A 22,372-nucleotide genomic window follows, 5' to 3' on the forward strand; every position below is an offset into this window, starting at 1 on the left:
AACTAAGTATTTCCTGATTATTTCAATTTACATTTTATCTTCAGTGTTTTCTTTTAAGTAATTTTTAAAATGGTAGTATCGAATAGGTACGTTTTCCGACAGTCTATATGTGTAAATGCATTAAGGATTGTTTTAATGAAACAATAAAAAACAGTTTTCTAGGACTTAGCTCAGACTTGTTGATTGATCAGGCTATATCGCTACGGAGTAATCTGCAACTGTAATGTAGTTAATTATAGCAGTTGCAAGCCTCATAACCAAATGGTAGAATCGAGCATGGAGCCGCTGGCCGGATGAGAGTTCCAGGCTGCAGAATGCCGCCTCACTTCCTGCGTTAAGATAATGAAAAATAAGTTTTTGGTTGTGGTATAAATTAAAGGGAGTCAAATGACTTTAAAGAGAGTTTGAGTCGAATGATTAGGTATTTTTGCAGCGGGGACCCGAACCCACATTATGTCGAGGACAATGCGGTAGATAACAAAAGAATGAGATTCAGTAACACGGGTTCAAGTCCCTTTGGAAGCAATCGGTTGTGCTGCCTGGTTGGCTCTCTGTTCGTCAACTTCGTAGTTTAGTTGCAAAATTGAGTTTATATTTGTTTCATAGCTTATGTTGATGTTTTATTTAGGTAAATGAGTAAACACCATGAGGGTTAAAATGAATTATTGTGATTATCATTACAACATACTGGGTAGCCAAAAAAAATGTTGTGGAACCTTAGCCAGGGATAAACTTGACTTTTTACTTAACAATCCGCAACGTTACTGGCATGACGCCAAAGATATACGGCGGCAAACGTTCCATATGTTATAAACCATAAGGAACGTGTCATACGTAGGAATTAAAGTTAACAGAAATGTCACGGCCAGGTTAATCATAATGCCTTATTAGTTTCTCTGCAAACGGGCACAGACGATTCTGACACTACCAATCCCACAGTATAAAATCAAAGACATTTAGTTTTTTACCGAGCAATATTAGAATCAAGATTACTTATTGATTTCCTTGGCCTCAGGATCTGGGTACTTTATTAAATTTATAGGTTTTGATAAAATATTGTGTTATTCGTACTTTCATGACCTAAAAAAACCTTTAAAAAAATTTAAGTATTATTAAACGATGTTATTAGATAATTACTAAAGTTTTTGTTCGTCGATAATCTTGGACTACATCAGGCTAATTTTGCGTCATAAAGTCAAGATAAACATATGCATAATTTCCCAGCTCTTACAATACACATGCTATGGCTTTTTTGAGTGGTAGATATAAAAACCCCAAAAATGTATGTACAATTTTTTAACAAATAAAATCTTTTAAGAATTAACTGTTACATTCAAACACATGGGCATCTATATAAACCCTTCTGTTTGAACACAAACGTTTGCCGAGGATCGCCCGCTTACTTCACATTTGAGACGTAACACATTATTTAATCATAATGCATCCTACTATATATCTGGTGGTAACCCCCTGGGAAATCCACATTCATAATTTGGAAGGGGTGGGGTGGGGTGGGGGTTTCCGCCCTCTTTCCAACCAAAAACATCTTTTATTTTTGGGTGGTTTTACGACCCACCTTGATCTTTTCATTCTCAGAAACTCGACGAATAGCTTTCAGCGGGGAGTTTTGGGCGCAAGGAGCTTTGCATTCTTAGGAATTTTGGGATCCCCCTCCCTAACGAAGCAGGTCAAAAACATAGCGAGAATGAGTAGAAAGGTTGAAGGACCGGAAGGGAGAGGGCTGGGAGGTGAGGCGTCGACTTGTCACAGCAGTGTAGTAGCAATAACGAGGTGTGTCGCATCTGCTGGGGTTTCTGTCTTCTGTGAAATGCTGCATCCGGCTCAACCTCTTACACAAGACATCGAGCATGCGATAATCCGGTCTGACTGGCACCTACCTCACTGCTGTCCAAAACATCGTCTAACGTTAGCTTGTAGAAAATGCCTATTTAGTTTAACGCCTTTATAGGTGTCAAAGTTAGGTGTTGCGTATTCTTTTACTTTGTAACATATATAAATTAACTAATATTGCATAATCAATTAGAAACTAAACACTTTAACATAACAAAGATAAAGTTTATGATGGTATAGATAGCATTAAAATGTACACAGAATATTACCATGTAATATTTAAAAATAAAATGTGAGTGAGTCTTTCAGCAATGTGTAAAAAACTTACCTCGGTAACGACCATATTCATGTGTTCTCATGTTGAAAATACAAATATTGGACACTGAATTTAATGTAGAGTTTTTAAAAATTAAATATTAGCCCAAAACATTTAAAACAAACACATTATAACCCTAAATCAATGATTTAAATACATTTTTTTGCCTAAAGGACAGAAGCCTGTCTGGTGGGTAATACTTCCTACAAAAAACCCTTAACCTTATTGATTTGATTAAATATTAGAGATTTAACAGTAAATATTTCAACACAAAATTCTTTCATTCAACATGGCGTCGAATATATACAAGCTAACAATTATTGGCGAATTTACAGTATGATTCTCACTGCGTTATCACTAAATTTCAATGCGAACTAAAAATTGTAATACCAGGATTTTATAATATTTATTAAGTTGTCATATTTTATTTCATTACTTTTAATTATATCATAAAATATTAACGGATAGTTGGAATATTTTTAAAGTTTTAATATTTTGCTCGTTGGATGCTCACGAAAGCAGTAACTATATATGATGTAGGCTATAATGTGGGTCCGCCGTCTTTTCGAGTTTTTTAAATTATTATTTAGTTTATAGCTTTTAGTTCAGCTAGATACAAAAGAGTGGTTTTAAACTTGTATTTATGTATCTTTAAACACGATAATTTCATAGTAAGGAAGAAGCGGCTTTTAATACATCATATGTGAAAACAGGTCATCATGTAGTTCTATGATTCATTTCGTAATCTCAACATTTAATACAGTGCATCACCATTAGGCCTACATTGGAGTCTTCCTGTCAACTTTAAACAATCAAGTTCTTCAATACGAATACCATCCAGAGACCTTACGCGACTAAGTTCTACATGTGTCTTAGGTACATATTAAGCAAAAAGTATACATAAACAATTTACCTTGTGTGCAGTACAAAAAAAATTACCTAATTATAAATTTAATATAATCCTGGTGATCCTGTTCAAACTTATTAAATTCTGGTATTGTAATCGGTCCTTGATAAATGTGCAAATTTCAACTTAATCTGACATTTTGATGTGGGTGGAAATTAAGTTAAAAGATTCCGTGGTAAATCGTTAATCCTGACGATCCTGATCAGAATAATCGGACAAATGTTTTAAATTAGTGTATTGTCATCAGCCCTCGATAAGTGTGCGAAGTTTCAATTTAATCAGACGCTTTGAAGTGGGTGAAAATCACGTTCAATTATTCCGTTACATAGATACATACCAAGCTAATGAAAGCGTGTTAAAAAGGGAAAAAAGTGGCATAACATTTACACTAGTATTACGTCTTCTCAAACAGATTCATGCAGTAGGTAAGACGTGAAGTAAACATGCTAACTGTTACAAAAATGCTTTTCCAGACTGTGGTTAAAGGTAGATGCATTATTTCATTACCTACATGAACAAACAGAATGGCTGTGTAGGAAGGGGGAGGGGGACTCTGCTAATAATAATATGTTTCAAATAATAAACCCACAAAAAGTTATTGTACATTAGATTTGGTAAAATGGAGTAAACGAAACGAAACTTGTGGTGAGAATAATGAAAATGGACACGTAACCTATCACGCCGACCGCCGAGGCAGGGTACTGCATAGATGAGATGGTGCATTTTATAGGCTATTATTATGGTGGGGTCACCACTTCCACATGAATGAGGTGGTATGAGGTGCGGAATGGAGCGAAGCGGGAAAACCAGAGTTAAACGGCCGCCACTTTTCCCAATTGCAAAAATCCGAGTTCGGATTTAATGTTTTAATGGTTATGGTTTTCACTAGATCTATCAGTGGCAAAAATATCAGAAAGTATATAGGCTATTTTTATTATGAATTTAGGTAAGATAAGCCCGCTTCCTTTGAATAAATTATGACGTTTTGGGTAATGCTTATATTCATCAAGCAAATATATTATTGCAAAAACCTGGAAAACACTATCTGTGTATCATACTATATTGTACGACCACCTATTGTGGGAAGGGGTTCGTAAGGATAGCCCAATTAATTTTCACTGTCTTTATTTAACCTGCTATTTACACACCCATTTACATGAAAACACGACACACTAGATTTTGATCACAGTCCAAGAAAAATAACCAGTTCTCTCTGCCAAGTCACTTCCTCCTGCACACTGGGATCTGGCTCCACAGTGGCTCGCCCTTCCAGTCGTCGCTGTCCTTACCGAAACCTCGGCTGCTGTAACACAGGGGCTCCAGGCGCCGCCGCTCCGGTGTTGCGCCGATCCCTCGCAGACTCTCGCGCCGCACTACCGCCAGGATTATCGCCGGTATCGCCCACTGTCGGCGCCTCCACACCAGAACTCCGAACTGTCGCCCGTCACTCCACTCGCTCGCCGGGACTCCGCGCCGACCCCGCGCGGTTATCGCCTCTATCACCAGCTAGGGCTCTCGCCCACCAAGACTACTCGGAGGCGGCCGCGCCAAGCTTAAATAGGTCTCGCGCCCGCGAACTCGAACGTTCCCCGCGTGTCGGCACCTTGAACCTTCTCGATGGGCGTCGTCTGTCACCTGGCGGTGAATAACACGGTTACACTCAGCGGTTATGGAGGATGCTAGTAACTTAGAGTGTAAACAATGTGTTCCGACAAGGGGACAGCCGGCTAGGATGAAGAGTGCAGGAAGGAGGGAAGGGGGGAAGCACGGACTATGCTGACCACAGTAGCTGCCGATGAGTGTAAGGGACCCAGGAGGAGGTCAGGTCGGCTCATGTCCAGGCGCCCTGCCCGGGCCGTGACCTTGAGCGAGGTGTCCTTGAGCTTTTCACGTTGCACGTAGCAATATGTTTTTACATATTTAGCATAAATAGCATGAAAACCACTAGGTACTGCTTAAAATCACGTAAGATCTTATCGTAGGTATTTTTCGTAAGTATATATTGGTAGATTTAGAAACAGTTAATTTTATATTTTGTAACATGAAATTATATGCTGGTTTAGGAACCGAAATGAAATGCATAATATCCTATTTTAAATCAATTTTAACCCTTTCTGAACTCTACAGCGACTTTCTTGACTGAAAATTCACCATTATGTAAATATCTTTTCTTCAGATACTACGTCACTTAAAACTAAGAAATCAGTTCTCTTAAAATGTTTAGTAAAAATTTTTAAATTGGAGAGAAAAATCATATTCGCGAGACAATGCTGCGGATAAATCGAAATAGCGTGTAGTTTAAAATAGAGTTTTATCCACTTTCATAACGGTTATTTTGCAGCTTCATACGACGTTTTAGGATTCGTTAGTAAGAAATGTTATTAAATTAAATAGGTGACACCCACGGAACATATAGATACTTTATAATTAAGGACCTTTCGTTGTCAAAAAAAGCTAATATAGATTGAGTCATTAAGCGGCCAGCGCAACGTCCAATATCGATGTTGTTTGCAAAAAATTATTTACTTTACTGCTAGGATATTAAGTTATTACATTATTTGCATATCCGACAAACAAACTGATTTTACGCACAAGGGCACGTTCGACGTCTTTTTGTTGCAAAAAAAGCATAAACCACTGAATGACTCGTGCGGTTTAGCGAATATAGATTTGAATTTATTTCAGTAGGTGAACGTTCATTGAATAAAATATTTCTATTAAAACTTATGTTGTACGGTGTAGCCCGTAAATAGGCGTTCGAAATGAAAATAAGACGTAACTGCTACATTCGTATTGTTATCAAAATATATTAAACTTATTCCTATGTATTTGAGTCAAACAAAACGTTGGAAAGGGTTACGGTTGTTTTGTGTACATGCAACCCAGAGCATGGTCACTTACTTATAAGCAAGTCTGTTGACGGTTTACATTGATTTAAATATAAATTTTCTATAAGAATTGAAACAGTGTCAGAAACTCTTGCTTTAATTTTGCGATTGTACAAAAATAATGTCGTTAATTTCTACTTTTTTAAATTGTTAGATCTTAATTAACCTACGGTATGACATCACTGGCGTCAATAAAGTTGAACTATGTTCGAATTGAATGAAAAAAAATTTCCTTTGAGGCAGCGTCCATATTGAATGGAAATAGTGTCGCTTAAGTTTTATCCAGCTATAGTGATATATTTAGCTACACATCAACCATCGTAATATGGAAAAGTGTTGGTCTGGAAGCCCTATAAATAGTTACATAGGGAGATATCTAAAGACAATTTGAGCAGAGGTGTGTTAAGTTGTAAGTGAAGTATAGCTCCTAATGTAAGCCGGCAAATCTCATAAGGCTTACAGGCAAATACATGTCGCAACGAACATGAATTATTGCAATTAAGAATGAGTGAACAATCATCTATTACTTTAAAAATCAAAACCGATATTTCATGTAATATTTTAGATCGTTAAGTGTTGAGTAACATTAGTTCCATTCGTATGAAACTATTGGTCTGGGAATTGTCTTCCATGGTAAATAAAACCTGATAAACTAGCCGAAATTAAATAAAATGATTTAAAGTAATGTTGATCTAAAACAAGAAATATTCTATTGTTACCTAAAATAATGCGTGAGTACCTTTCCTTACTTCAGTTGTGTCCTACTCCAAATGGCACTTGTAATAATTAGCCGTATTTAAAAATATCTCATTGCACATGTTCTGTTGTGTAACCCTGTGAGAAATATTGTTAGATTACGTGTTGTTCACGGTCTCGTGGTGAAACCAGTTTGGTAAATAATTTTCTTATTCCAGAATAATGCCTTCGTTTATGTTAACGAAGTGGTGCCCTTACGGTTTTATTAGTGATTAATGTGAATTTTTTAAATTTGAATAATTGATACTGAAAACCACTCCCTAGTTAGGAATTTTCCCGTGATTATATAAAATACCATTTCTCATTTACAACACAATACAACACAGTGATAGAGAAGATTTGGAATACTTATATTTCTGTAGTAAAACACATTCTTGGTTCTACACACTATAAATGTTTCCGAGGTATATTAAAATTCAGTTAAACACAATAAACCATATATTTGGTGATAATAGGTTTATGTATCACATCACAGCCTCCAAGCTTAGTATAGCCACCATTGCAGTACATATGTACTTATTGACGTATGGTAAAAATTGGTTATCAAAGAACGTCTACACATATATAAATATTCTTACGACCACCTGTTGTGGGAAGGGGTTCGTAAGGATAGCCCAATTAATTTTTCACTGTCTTTATTTAGAACTACTATCTACACTCTTATTTACATGAAAACACGACACAATAACTCTTGATAGCATTCCACTAAAAATAACCAAACGTCTCTGCCGAGTCACTTCTTCCTGCACACTGGGGTCTGACTCCCCAGTGGCTCGCCCTTCCGCACGTTGCTGTCCTTACCGAAGCTTCGGCCGCTGCAACACAGGGGCTCCAGGCGCCGCCGCTCCGGTGTCGCGCCGATCCCTCGCAGACTCTCGCGCCGCACTGCCGCCAGGACTATCGCCGGCGCCGTCCACTCTCGCCGCCTTCACGCAGGAACTCCGCACTGTCACCCGTCACCCGAACACTCACTCCTTCGCCGGGACTCCGCACCGACTCCACGCGACTATCGCCTTTATCGCCAGTTGGGGCTCTGCCCGCCAAGACTCCCGACTCACTGCCGAAACACTCACACCATCGCCTGGACTCCGCGCCGACCTCGCGCGGTTATCGCCTTTATCGCCAGTTGGGGCCGTCGCCCTCCGAAAGACTGCTGGGGGGCAGCCACGCCGAGCATACTCCCACGGCTGCGAACTCGAAAATTCCGGCGCTGTCGGTAGCGCGAAGCTTCTCGTCGGTGCCTTTGTCACCTGGGGGTGCTTCACGGAGGTCAGGGAACCTTCGCGCAACGCCAGCTCACACAATGGCTGGGGACAGGGGGAGGGGAGTGGCACGGCACAATAGGGAGGGGGAGCGCAGGTATCCTCGCGTACGACACACATCATCCCTTGGCACGCGGCTGTTGGTGAGGAAGAGGGGTGGGGGGTGCAGCCAGGGCCGGGACGAATTCTCAAGTCTACCAAGGCTGGCCGGCTGGCCGTGTCTCATGTTCGTAACAATATGTACATTAGAGGGTGACGCATAACGTGTTCGCAAATGTAAAGAAACGCGTGTACATAACAATGTGAAAAACTGATTACTTATTGGAGCTTAAAAATACATAAATTATTAAGAAGGGCCTAGCTTTATAGCAAGCTACTAGCGTGAAGTCCATTTCATCAACTATTATTGTAGTGGCTTGTTACTAAAAATCAATACGTTTCAAGGTAAATAAAAATATACAAATTTTTTCTGAACAAAATTTTACCTCAAGTAGTTATTTAAAATCATTCTATTCGCCAAACGAAAACAAAAGCAGAGAGTGACTCATTAGGTATATTTAGCGAAATGCATCCGCGAAGTTATTTAAAGTCGGAGGCTGGGAACAAGACAGTTAAAATTATTTCTGACGTAATGAAAATTATTTTTGCATATGAATCAGGTTTAATTTCAGGTGGTAAAAAAAGAATCAAGACTACTGTATTTGTAAAACAAAAGCGTAAACTTTAGTTTTCGCGCGCCCATGTGACGAATAAGATAAGTGTGAAATGGACGGGATGCGCATTTACGCCTTTAAATCTAATTAATTGTATTCACTTTTGTTTATTGTTAACGAATCCAAATATACATGCAGAAAAGTCACTTTGAAAATATTCATTTGTATGAATAAAAAAAATTCCCGATGGCAGCCAGTCGGAAAGGTAAATTTTGCAGTATGGCCTACCAATATAAAAAAAAAACTTTCTGAAAAATTCCAGAATTATAACAATGTAAACTCTTATGAATATTTCTAGAAAATCCAATGTACCTAACATTATATTGCTAATTAATTGTGGCTTCAACAATATGTATGGGATATAAATCCAATCCAACAATACATTAGACATTCATATTTACCTCAATTAGAAATTGTTAAATATTTTCGAAATATTCACCACCGGTATTCTTTTTAAACACCAAACTCGATCCGGCCCATTTTAGAAAACGACTGAGATATGTACCCAAAGTGTGTGTATACCATATTTCATTTTGAATAGTTGATAATTACGACTTTTCCAAAAATTCACTACTCCGCCAATTTTAAACTACAAAACTTATCCGGCCCATCTTCGACCCAAAGAGTGTATATGCCAAATTTCATTTTGATCCGTTGATAAATACGCCTGAAAGTTTGCGGACAAGATTTGAACGGAGGGTATTTTTGGGGTCTGGGGACCTAGATCGGAGAAAATATAGTGAAATTTTCTGTATGTCGTGACTCGCGGAATTCCTCAATAGGTACCTTCGCTCTGCGAATTCTACCTAAAATGCGTAGGCCTTTTTTTGGCTTAGAATTTTTACATTATTTTTATTAATGATGTTACATTAACCGGTACAAAATTTTTGTGTCTAAAGAAGTTACACTAATAATAAGGGCACATAAAACCTACTACAAAAACGCACATTTTTGTTTAGTGCAGCACGTATGAATCAGTCTATACAGAAATGTATTCAGTTAATATAATCTGGCCTAATTGATTTTGGCATTGGAAAAAATTCATTCTGCACTTTCTAAAACCGATTGTTCCAAGCGCCATAATGTCATTAAAAAACAAATATTTTAAAATAAATTTTTATTTATAAATACGCCCTTGAAAATAAATTTTCTATATTGAATGTTTAGTGGTTGACACCCTTTAACAATGGCCTCAACCGTATATAATATTGCACGTGTATATTGTTCAACGGTTGCAAGACATACTCAAAATTATTCTACAGTTAGTTTAATGCAATTTAAGTCGTTGAATGTAATATAATACTAAAAAAAAATCATTATTTTCTATGGTTGCGTAAACAAAAACTTCTTACAATTAATTACATTCTAGTTTTCATATAAAATGAAAACCAAATGTCTCATGTGTGAGTACAGAATAACGAGTCTAGGGTTAACTATTAAAATAAAATTCTGAAGCATTAATGAATTGTGGATAGTATAAGTCAGCTTAGGAAAATTAGTTCTAAATTATTGACCCTCTTAAACAAACAATCTCTTATGTAAAAATGTCATAAAGACAATGCCTGGTCGCTACAACAGTGTCAAATATAATTTCGAAACTCTAATCATAAAATATGCATGTTTTATTGAATATTCCAAGCCACGATCACATACCATCCGAAAACACTTACGAATTTAACAAAAATATTATGCTATTTTTTATTAATATACCTACAAATAACAATTTGTTGAAGAAATGTCTTTTTGTGTTGTATAGTTAAACTAAAAATCTATTAAATATAAAAATTTCTATTTGCATGATTATATAATCCTGCAGTAGATAATGTTACATAATTTTTTATTTAAAGGCATATTAATCATGTTGCTTTCAAACTTTCGTCAGAATATAAACTCGTAACATATTTATACATAAATGGCTAACTTTCAATGTTTTATGGAATAATTATGCATTTACTATAACGTAGCAACTAACCATAGTCATGAATTCATTTCATCGCGAGTATTATTTCAGCGCACAAAAATATTATTGAACAATGAATTATGTACAATAATTTCCCTTCGAAAATGACCAAATTAGCGAAACATTCTCAAATAAAAGAAATAAAAACAGCATTAAAATATTTCTTTGAATAACGCAGTTTTAATAGTTAAAGTATCATTCAGTTCATAAGATGGTTCATAAGTATGTTTTCCAGTTTAAAAAACCATGCAATGAAAATAATCAGTAAGCTTGAGTTGCTGAAATATTTATGTTCTTTGTTCAAAGTTCACCAATTCTATTTTAATAAGTCACTTGCTAGTAAAATGAGCGGTATTTCCTCCACATTTATATTTAGATGTAAAAATTCATTTTTTAATTCAGAGCATATTATTTTTATTGGATTTCCCTTCAAATAATAGGTTTACTAGTTAACGTTTAGGTTCTTTTTTTTTGGTTTGATACAAGCTCAATTTTTTCATGTGTGTAATTGATATACAAGATAAAATGTATTTTTCATAAAAAGGTTCATCGTAAAATGCACATACTGTGCAGGAATGCCATAGCTGATAAAATATCAAGGTTTTAAAATGTAGTATTTTAAGTTACCAATAGATAGCACTAGTGGTGAAGAGAGTTACTCATCTCTTCCTAGCTGTCAAGACGTGAACTATGTAGGGACAGAATGAAAGACCGTATGAAAACATTCGCCACAATACAAAACCGTATGTTACCATTCTAAATCCACACAGCTTAGAAACGTCATAACGTAGAAAGTCATAACTTAGAACGATCACAACTTAGAAACACACAACTTAGAACTGTCATAACTTAGAAACGCGTAACTTAGAAACACACAACGCCGAACCACACAACTTAGAAACGTCGTAACGTAGAAAGTCATAACTTAGAACTATCACAACTTAGAAACACACAACTTAGAACTGTCATAACTTAGAAACACATAACGTAGAAACATGCAACGCCGAACCACACAACTTAGAACTGTCATAACTTAGAAACACGTAACGTAGAAACACACAACACCGAACCACACAACTTAGAACTGTCATAACTTAGAAACACGTAACTTAGAAACTCGTAACGCCGAAACACACAGCTTAGAAACGTCATAACGTAGAAAGTCATAACCTAGAACTATCACAACTTAGAAACACACAACTTAGAACTGTCATAACTTAGAAACACGTAACTTAGAAACACGTAACGCCGAACCACATAACTTAGAAATGTCGTAACGTAGAAAGTCATAACTTAGAACTATCACAACTTAGAAACACACAACTTAGAACTGTCATAACTTAGAAACACGTAACGTAGAAACACACAACGCCGAACCACACAACTTAGAAACATCATAACATAGAAACACACAACTTAGAACTGTCATAACATAGAAATTCTATCTTGTGTGTTTCTAGGTTACATGTTTCTAAGTTGTGTGTTTCTACGTTGTGACAGCACCCCCCTCAACCACATAAGATAATCAAGCTTTCTGAATACTAATGATTCGTGCCTAGTCGGTGGTAATTTCACAATCACAAATTAGTTTCAATGTTTAAATATCAGAAATAATAACCATTTATAGTGCAATGTTTTTTACATATATTATTATTTATGACAGTAAATTTTTACAAACCATGAAATACCACAAAATATCTCAAAATACAAACCAGTTTACTTGGAATACAAAATTAAAAAAATTTTTTTTTTTTTGAAATATTGACTAAATGAGCTCATATTAAAGTTTTACAGTGTAGGTAATTGTTCATTTTTTGTTAACGGTGGCCACACAACTGTATTTTAGTTCAACATTACCTTTAATTTACTGCAAATATTTTAGAGATGGATGAATCTGCAAACTTTTTGGTCAAGGCGAGTTGAGTTTAGTAATAATACTATCGAGATGAGTCCATTCATATTAATGTTTTAGTTGTGTCGAGTCCATACTTGTTATAATTTTTGAGTCCAGTTCTTAAAAACTTCGCGATGTATGAGGAAATAATTTATTTGGTCTTGATAAGGTCCATCTTGTTTCCTTGAAGCCTTATATTGACTTCGTTCATTTTTTCAAAAATATTTGTAAGGTATGCAAGTTCCAACTTGCATTTCTTCAAATTATCACTTAAAACAGGATCATACGTGTCAAGAAACTCAGTAACCATGTCAAATAATTCTAAGAAACGGCGCAAACAGTTTCTTTTGGAAAGTCATCTCACGGCCGTATGAAGAAGCAAGTGTTCGAATTCCTCATCATTTTCATGGAAAAGTTGTCAGAACAGACGGTCATTGAGGGAAAGGCTTTGATCTTGCTGTCACCAGCAATAAGCAGCTGTAGGGTTATATGCAGGACACCACTCAATTTATTCACAGCTAAGTGTTGACAATGAATGACAGTGAATAGTGATGACTTCTAGCACTTCTTTCTTAAGGTAGGCTAGAAACCTAGCATGACGACCTGACATGGCAGGAGCACCGTCTGTTGCGCAAGCACTCACGTTTGTTAGGAGAATCTCTTTTTCCTCAAAATAATCTTGCACCACTTTAAAAATCGACAATCCCTTCATATCAGTGATCAAAGTTCTAGCAACATTTCCTCGGTAATTTCCTTTTGCTCATTGATAAGCCTCACATAAGCTAATAAAATTGCTTTGTTATCAATCACAGTTAATTCATCAAACTGCAATGCAAATTTACTTATTTTCAAAAAATTCGTGAGTTTGGATTCAACGTCAGTGGCCAATTCGTCAATTCGTCTGGAAACAGTATTGTTGCTCAAAGGAACCTATTGACTTATCTTATTACTAGGGCCCTCCCCTAGCATGATTTCAACAATTTTTTTGTTAGCTGCTAAAACAAGAGTTTTGTCAATTGTGTGAGGTTTACCATATTTAGCAATCAATAAAGACACCTCGTAAGAAGCAAGAAGACCTTTGTCAAGATCAGTTACTCGTTTATTAAATAATTCACTCACATTAGGCCGTTTATCAGCTTTAGCTTTGAAGTGTTTGAAAATAATCAAGTTCTTTACTCTCTTTATCACTGTGTACTCTTGATGAATGATTTTTCATTCGCGAAGGCTTCATGGCTTTATTACTAGCAGATATTTTACCGCACAAAAAGACAATGTGGAAACTGCACATTTTGCGGTGATGCAATAAAATCGAATTTTATATACTCAGCTCAGTATTGACGACACTTCTTTTTTGAATCCATTGTGCATGAACTTCTACACTTCAAAACAAACGCACAAAAACTGATGGTGAGGCACACAAAGGCTAGTGAAGACTGAATGGCAAGTGAAGTGTGTTGTGATGGCAGGAGGAAGAGGGGGTTGTTTGAGACACCAGTCGACCGCGCTGAGCAACAACAGGTGGAGACTGTGGAGAGGGGTGAGTGCAGTAAACTCACCGGCTGAAAATAGCCAGTGACTCGTGCTACTCGGAAACTTCTCTACAGTATTATTTTAATTTTTCCCCCTTTTGAATACGCATCGCCCCCAAATTGCCCTCTCCCCACTTATATATCCCCCCCCCCCCCCCCCCGATAACCCAAATCGCTCACTTGGGGTTGATTGCCCCCAGGTTGGGAACCACTGCTATAGGACATTAACCACTTTCAGGTGTAGATACGTCGTCAATGACTATGTAATATTGTATACGTAAAGTCCAAGTTGCGCTGTCAGACCACAAAAGTTAAAGTTTAAAACAGACTTAGAATTCTATCCAACTCCTCCTGCTGTGATCGCTTCTGTTTGTACTATCATCAAACTTAAGAAGTTTTTGGCAGTCATAGCAATTTCCAAGGTTCCAGCGACGACGGGCAGCATGACATGCATGGTGAGTCGGAGCATCGGGGCAGCATCGGGACGATCTGGTGGGCGACTGCACTCTGCTCTCGAAATTAGGCCCTTATATACTCGTCTGAAGCAGCCTAGAACATTCTCCTACGAACTTCTGGTTGCTCGCAACAATGGCGGTCTTCCAATGACATAATATCCGTTGTTGATATAGGAGCCTTTTTTCATCACTATGACACTTTTTTTTTTAGTGTGCAGCGGCGGGTTGCTATACTACAGGCTTCTGGAGCACCGTGTGTTGCCTAAACCGCAGGCTTGGCCATCGCTAAAGCAGCAAGTAGCGACACAGTAAGGGATACATCCAAGCAAGTTAGAGGGGAATTCACTTCATACCATAACAAAAGCTATAATTTTACATATTTCTTTACAGGTGGACAAGATTTGATCAAACTGGGGGACAAGATGGTGCAGTACAACCCTAAGTTCCGTTTCTTCATCACTACCAAGCTGAGAAACCCATATTATTCTCCAGAGATCACTACCAAGACTACAGTTGTAAATTTTGCAGTTAAGGAGCAAGGTAACCAACAGTATTTTCATTAACTTTACATTAATTGTACACAGTTGGTGTAGCATGTGTATCCTAATCTAATTATTCAAAAAAAAAAATTTGTGCTTTTGTTACATTTACTTTGTTTCATGAAGGCATTAATAACATTAAGATAAATAAATCCCAAAAAAATTTTGTTCAAAAGTGAAACAATTTTGTAAAATCATCTTTTATAACTACCAGCAGTAAAATATATTTTTTTTTCATAAAGTTTTTTATATATATTTTAACTCTTGAAAATCAATCATATTCCTTATTGCAAGCTGTTTTAGTGAAGAAAAAAACACGATATACCATAAACAACTTTTATTCTGTTGCCAGGTTAATGAACATAGAATGTCTTGCCAACATCAGTTTTCATAAAAAGTAATTTTAAAAATGTAGGAAGATTTAATACGCACATTATCTTCAAGGTGAGAAACTCCATTACTTCGATAATTTATTTTATGATTTTATATTTTAAATCAAAGGAATACAACACGATTGAATACACAATAATTCTCTAATTTGATGGCTTCCTTTAGTAACTCTTATAGTTACGAAAAATAAAAGTATGAGAGAGATTTTCATCTTGAAGTCTGTTCAGTGCAACTCTCTGGTGAGAAAAAGAGTAACTATTTGTTTGGAGTACGATGAGTTGCATCTCCGTCCCCCTCCCCTGCAAACATCGTTGCCCACTGATGTGGATGTAATATTCCTTCTTGGAGCAGGTGTCATGAAGCGACAGTGACTTGTTCAGCGATCGCTCTGCAACCTGCACCACTCGTCCTGTCTTCATCAACTTGGCCAGGGCTCTCTGAACAACACATTGGACATCTGCCTCCCTCACCAAGTTCCCACTCGCTCCGTCCCTCGGACCGACGGGTCCGTTCAACGACTTGCTACTTGCTCGGACCTTGATGACTCACCATGGACGTATTGCCTCGCTCCTCACAACTCGTGCTTGCTTGTGGCTCTGTGGCAGTGCTTCACTACTCATCTCTTGCCAGGGTCATGATCCCTAACTCCTCCATCTTGCAACCTGACCTCTCTTGGCTGACTTTCCCTTGTTCCTCTTCAGTCTCCTGTATACTGGCAGCTGGCCTGGCAGTTTCAACCTTCTCTTAGTTCACTGACCTCTGTTCACAAACCTTGCAATACTTGCAGTGACCTCTAGTGCATTTCCACTAAGCAACCTTCACTGATCGACTGTCCGCACTCCACACATCAGCGACAGAGCTCACAGAAGATTCATTGATTTCTGGTTAAATTCCAGGCATCTACACACTGAGGAAAATGTAAGGAGCACACGCCCCATTACACAGTGAAAACTTTCTTCTTCTTTTTCAGATGGTATTGTAGTGTATAGTCATATGCAAAATTGATAAATTATTGAAAAAATTTTCAGGGAAATTTAAAATGTTGGGTCTAGGAAAGTTAAGGAAGTTTTATTCCAGACCTGTGGAAGCAGCTTGATGTCCCGAAACATGCCATGTGCTATTAAGGGAACTTCATAGCCAAGGCATTACCAAAAAAAACTCTTAGTTTTCAGCCCTATGCATTTGTAATTTTGGGAGGGGCTATTATTACCCATGCCTGCCCCGTTCTGTGTATGTCACTAATCGACGGCACCTATATAACGGTAGATTAATTTTATTTAATTATCAAGATGTCCCAGCAAAAATATTTTTGTTGCTACATATAATTGGTATTCTGCAGTATGCATTAACACAACCCGTGCTGCCACCCGCCCAGTAAGCCAGGTCTGCGTGCTAGACGGAGGAACAATACGCTTCTGTTTCCAACATTTGGTCCTATCTCCCCCACCCCTTGCTAGTTGAGATCACCTGGCTGTTGGCAGGTTCTTACTGTGGCGTACCCACTTATCTCTTTAGTCGCACACGTAACGCAGCTCAAATTGCATTAACAACTTTCAATGCATAGTCCGCCATTGATCACTAATTTTATTAATTTCATCATTAATCTCATACTTTATTTTTTATGGTTCTTTCTGAAATTTTAACACACTACCTATCTTGCAATGGTTGTTCTGTCTCAAATTAATATTTTTAACAGATATTCACCAAGTGCAATATAATTGGTGTAAAATGTCGCGCAATTGTTTATATTTACTACCCCTGGTGTAACATTTATACACCCATTACAATACACTTATTGATATGTGTTGGAAAAATTAGTGACAGAAAGAAAATGCAATGGAGGTAAAATGTTCAAATATCAGAAATAGTATGTAAATAATAGTTATGACGAGAAAATTAAAATACAACATGGCGTGTGAGACAGATCCTTGAGATAAACAGGTGTATCGTCATTGCAAAATGTACGCCATAACCCTGGACCTGTAATCTTTTTACTATTTTTCAAGAACCCTTCTCATAAATAATTATTTAATAATAGCTGTTGTGTAACCAGGCAAACAATTTAAGACAACATAACTACTGCATGCAACAGTAGGAACAAATTCATGTGCATTGATAAGCCAGGTTCATATTCTTGCATAGCTTACGTTTAAGTATTTGCATAACAAAATCAATATATGTATAAATTTTAAGTATACACATTTGTTAATGTGTGAATGTTACCAACGTTACTCATGTGACCACTATATTTGGCTTTTTTTCTCTCATTTAAATTGCTAATTGATTGTAACTAACCAGAAAATGCAATTTCTGTAAATCAGACGACAGTATTAAAATTAATTTTTAGTGCAATGACTCTTATTTTTATAAAAAAAAATTTTGTTAACACTGAGCTTGTGTTATTGTTGTTAAACATGTGTGATGTATACTGACATGCTAGTTTAATGTAATATGCACGTTCAATATTCAGCGCCAGTAAAGCTTACTGGCCTGTCAAAGTTGCTCCCAAAAACCAGGGCACATAAGAATGCCGACAAACAAATGCCAAAATACGGTCCGAGTATCAAGCAGTCAGTAAAATTGTTCTCCGGTGCTCAAGTTATGACATTATATACCATTGTAAATGTAAAGATGCTTTAAAATTAAAATAAGCACACACAAAAAATAATTACTGTATGCATGAATTTATGACTGAGGGCTAAGGACTTGTCGACATCGGGTTGGTTTATTACTGTGAGGGGTGTGAGAGAAAATTGGAGAATTAACGGTATGTGTTGCAAGTAGTATAAAAATATTTCTTTAAATCATCTTTTGTTTGTTTTGTTTTATCATCAAGACAGTAAACAGGCTTGTTATCATGGAGGTAAGAAGTAGAAAGAGAATGTATGGAATCTTTATAGTGCTAGTAATTGAATTCTAGCAGAGTTTATTTTTCAATAATCTAATTCCAAATAATCCTCGTAATCCTCATACAGCTGAGACTTGACAGAGAGATTAAAATGTGAAGTATATTATGCAGGTATATCACCGGAATGCCAAAGACATTATATTAAAATGCTGTGGTTGGGGGAACATCATTCAGACTAAAAATATTTAAAGTAGCATAGAAACCATGAGTTAAATACAGTGGCATGGAATATATTGAGCTAATGTCTAGAAATGATGAAAGGTGAGGTGAAACCCATTGCCAGGGCAACATCCTCCACATTTCCACACTTGCACAATAATCCAGGTTCGACCCCATCAGGAATCAAACCCGGATCTCAGCGCGGGAGGATAGTGATCTGACCACTCGGTCACTGGGGCCCCTTTTTAACACTGTGGCCCAGGTCAAACAACACCAAGTGTATGAATCTGCAATGCAAAACATATGGTGTTGTATGTAACAAGAAAATAATTTATTTTCAGCATAGTGTTCAGTAAGCATTCATGTTTAAAAATAAAAAAAAATTAAACTGCTGGTTTGGATAGTGAACCTCCCATTTTATTTTAGTAAGTTAATTTTTTCATATATATAGACACACACAGTGTAAACTCTTTATAACGTCACTCCATTTAATGACAAACTCCTTAAAACGTCTAAATTGCTTGACTTTGGTTGGTTTACCTTGTTTTCTATACGATAATACACTCTATATAGCGTCACCCACACTCTATTTAATTACAACAATACGGCATTATAAATCATTAAGCAGTACTTTCCAAGCTGACGAAGTTGATAACTGCAGCTGTGTACAATCTTTTGTTTGCAGTTTTGTTGTTATATTATCTAGCACATGTTTACTTCGACTGTCGTACCGGAGATTATAAGAAATTTTGTCTTTTGTTTTTTTATGATGAACTTTCACATGTTTACCTCGGTCACTAGACTTTTGTCAAGTTGTTACACGTTATCATTTTCGCAGTTGCTTACAGACTTTTGAACTGTAAACATGACGAGTAAACGAAAATCTTTGTGTACAGAAGAAAAAGTTTTATTAATACGCTCAATAGAGGGGGGAGAAAAGATCAGTGATGTTGGAAGACGCTTTGGATTTAGCTGCTCTACCGTGTCTACAATATGGAAAAACAAAGAAAAAATTCTGCAAGCAGAGGAGGATAGAAAATCTGCTAAGAAATTAAAGAAACCACAATATGAAGATCTGAATCAAGCGATGCTATAATGCTATAATGGTTTTATAGACAATGCCAGAATAATATTCCTGTCTCGGGGCCAATCATGAAAGCTAAGGCGGATTAATTTGCCGAAGAACTAGGATTAACTGCTTTCAAAGCATCAGAAGGATGGCTCGGGAAATTCATATCAACTATGGTAAAATTAATAGAGAAGCACAAAGTGTTGATACGAATGTGACTCACGACTGGTTTTATAGAATGTGGCCCAAATTAAAAGAAAAGTATGCTCGGAGTGACATTTTCAACGCTGATGAAACCGGAATTTTCTTTAAGTTGACCCCCGATAAAACACTGAAATTTAAAGCAGAAAAGTGTGTGGGAGGAAAGCTCTCCAAAGAGCATATCACAGTGCTTGTAGCTGCTAATATGAGTGGCACAGACAAAAGGAAGCTAATGGTCATATGCAAATCCAAAAATCAGCATTGTTTTAAAAACATCAAACAAATACCAGTGACCTATAAAGCAGCCTGGATGACAAGTCAAATTTTCGAAGAAGAATTGCGAAGATGGGATGCAGAATTAAAGGGATGAAAAATCCTACTTCTTGTTAACAACTGTCCTGCTCACCCTCCTGTATCTAATCTCCGAAATATAGAGTTGGCGTTTTTTCCACCAAACACGATAAGTGTTTTGCAACCAATGGATCAGAGCATGATTAAAAGACTCAAAAGTCACTACAGAAAGAAACTTTTGAAGGAACTGGTCAAATCTGAGGGTACAACTTCTATTAATATGCCGCATGCAATAAATTTTTTATCAAAAGCCTGAGATGAAGTGACAGCAACAACTATCCAGCACTCTTTTCGTCATGCTGGACTTTGTATCTGTTCTATGAGTGACGAAGTAGAAAAAGAACCAGAGTTTGAAAGTGAAGATGACCCTCCATTAACTTAGTTGGTTAAGCAGTTCAACGTGCCAAATAATTTGACTGAAAATCTACAAACCTACATAGAAGTTGACGACATTCTGGCTACAGCAGCTTCACTGACAGATGAAGAAATTCTGGATTCGTTGAGAAACACTGATGAACAACAATTGGATGAAGAAGATGAAACAGACAATCCAGTCCCTCCACCAAGCATCAAACAAGCACTTGATGCAGCGAAACTATTAGAAAAATACTTTTTTATATATTCAAGGTGATCCGGCAATATTTCAAGATATTAGTAAAATACATAAGAAAATACAATTAAAACATTAGAGCAGCAAAAAACATCAGACGAAGATAACAGTCTATACGCAATAATTGTTATTTGTATGAATATTAATGTTTGTGTGTAAAATGTGTAATACATATTATTATAGAATATTACAATGGTATCTTTTATTTCTCTCCATTTAAAGACCACTCTCTATAACACCGAAACATGCTCAGTCCGTTAAGTGTCGTTATATAGAGTTTACACTGTATATATAATATATAAATTACTTAGAACCAGCATATCCAGAACTAAGATCAGACCAGAACTCGAAACATTCAGGATTAGAAATAATAAATATATGTACTTTCTGAAACTAACAAAAACAACAACAAAATATTTTTTTATTGTTTGAAAAAAAATTCTAACCGTGAAACTCAAGAGATTTTTAATCCTTCATAATCTTGGAGGTTCCATAAAAAATATTAGTCACTGTGCATGACCGTGCAAAGAAAATCATGCCACCAACTTGGCGACAATTGTGTGTGAAGTATTACTTGTTTCTCTGGTTGGCAGGTCTTGAGGCTCAGCTGCTGGGAATAGTAGTGAGGAAGGAACGACCAGTACTGGAAGAAGAAAAAGATAAATTGGTGGTGGACATCGCAAATGGCAAGAGATATCTTCTTAACTTGGAGGATGAACTGCTTAGGTAACAGCAATTGAGTCCAGTCACTGCTGCCTTTGTTCGTAGGTTACAACAACTTAGGTATATTTGTAAGCTTTGCAAATACTGTATAGTAGTGTTGTATTAACTATGTTAGCTCTGACAGGAAAAAAACTATCTACTGGGTGAAAATAACATGCATCTTCAGATTTCTCTCTTCCATAAAGATAAGATAATTCGCAGGAAAATTGTTATATTTTTATGCTTGCAAAACAACAACTGAAAATGTTACAAAGGTCACAAAACACAATAAATGATAGTTTATGTATTATGTATATGCAATTATAATTTATACACTAGAATGTTGGCAATTATTTGTTTCTTAAATTATCATCAAACTATTGTTTGAGCTCAAGTTAGGTGACTAGTTTTTGTAGATAACTATTGTGTCCGCTTTTGCTTAGCCTTTGTGAGCATGTAAGTATTATCATCTACATGTTTTGATGGTTTGTAAAAGAAGTCATCCTTAATTTGTCTTTTATTGAATAAGTGACCGTAAAAGTCCTTAAATTTCCTTAAAAACTTCTTAATAAAGACTAATAGCATGCAAGTAATAGATAAATGTGATAATTTTATTCTTTTGCTTCCGACTTGGCAACAAACACTGGAAAATTTCGGGCCATGTGCTTAGATTTTTAAATAAGAAAGCATTTTGAATTTTTTTTTTGTATTTTTTTTTTTATTTTATATTTTACCTTATAAAGTTAATGTAAATGTGATCAAATTAAATTTTAGGGCCTTAAATTTCAGACACACTATACTTGTTTTAGATATATATTCCAGAGATAATTATGGACATTAATTATGAACTAATCAAGAAAATTATGTTTTTTGCTTTAACTATTTAACATTGTTATTTTCTTGAGGGATGTT

The 22,372-nt window shown here is 36.3% G+C and overlaps 1 protein-coding gene across 2 annotated transcripts in view; it reads left to right on the forward strand.

The window, feature by feature from the left end:
- The window catches only part of LOC134531211 (dynein axonemal heavy chain 2), an 864,487-nt gene that overhangs the window by 716,412 nt on the left and 125,703 nt on the right, over positions 1-22,372 (forward strand). For both annotated transcript variants that reach the window (XM_063366870.1, XM_063366871.1), the window contains 2 exons: positions 14,922-15,071; positions 21,352-21,484. In XM_063366870.1, coding sequence (XP_063222940.1) covers positions 14,922-15,071; positions 21,352-21,484 — 283 coding nt within the window. The remainder of the gene's footprint in view (positions 1-14,921; positions 15,072-21,351; positions 21,485-22,372) is intronic.

This window comes from Bacillus rossius, chromosome 3 (assembly GCF_032445375.1).
Source record: "Bacillus rossius redtenbacheri isolate Brsri chromosome 3, Brsri_v3, whole genome shotgun sequence".
NCBI lineage: Eukaryota > Metazoa > Arthropoda > Insecta > Phasmatodea > Bacillidae > Bacillus > Bacillus rossius.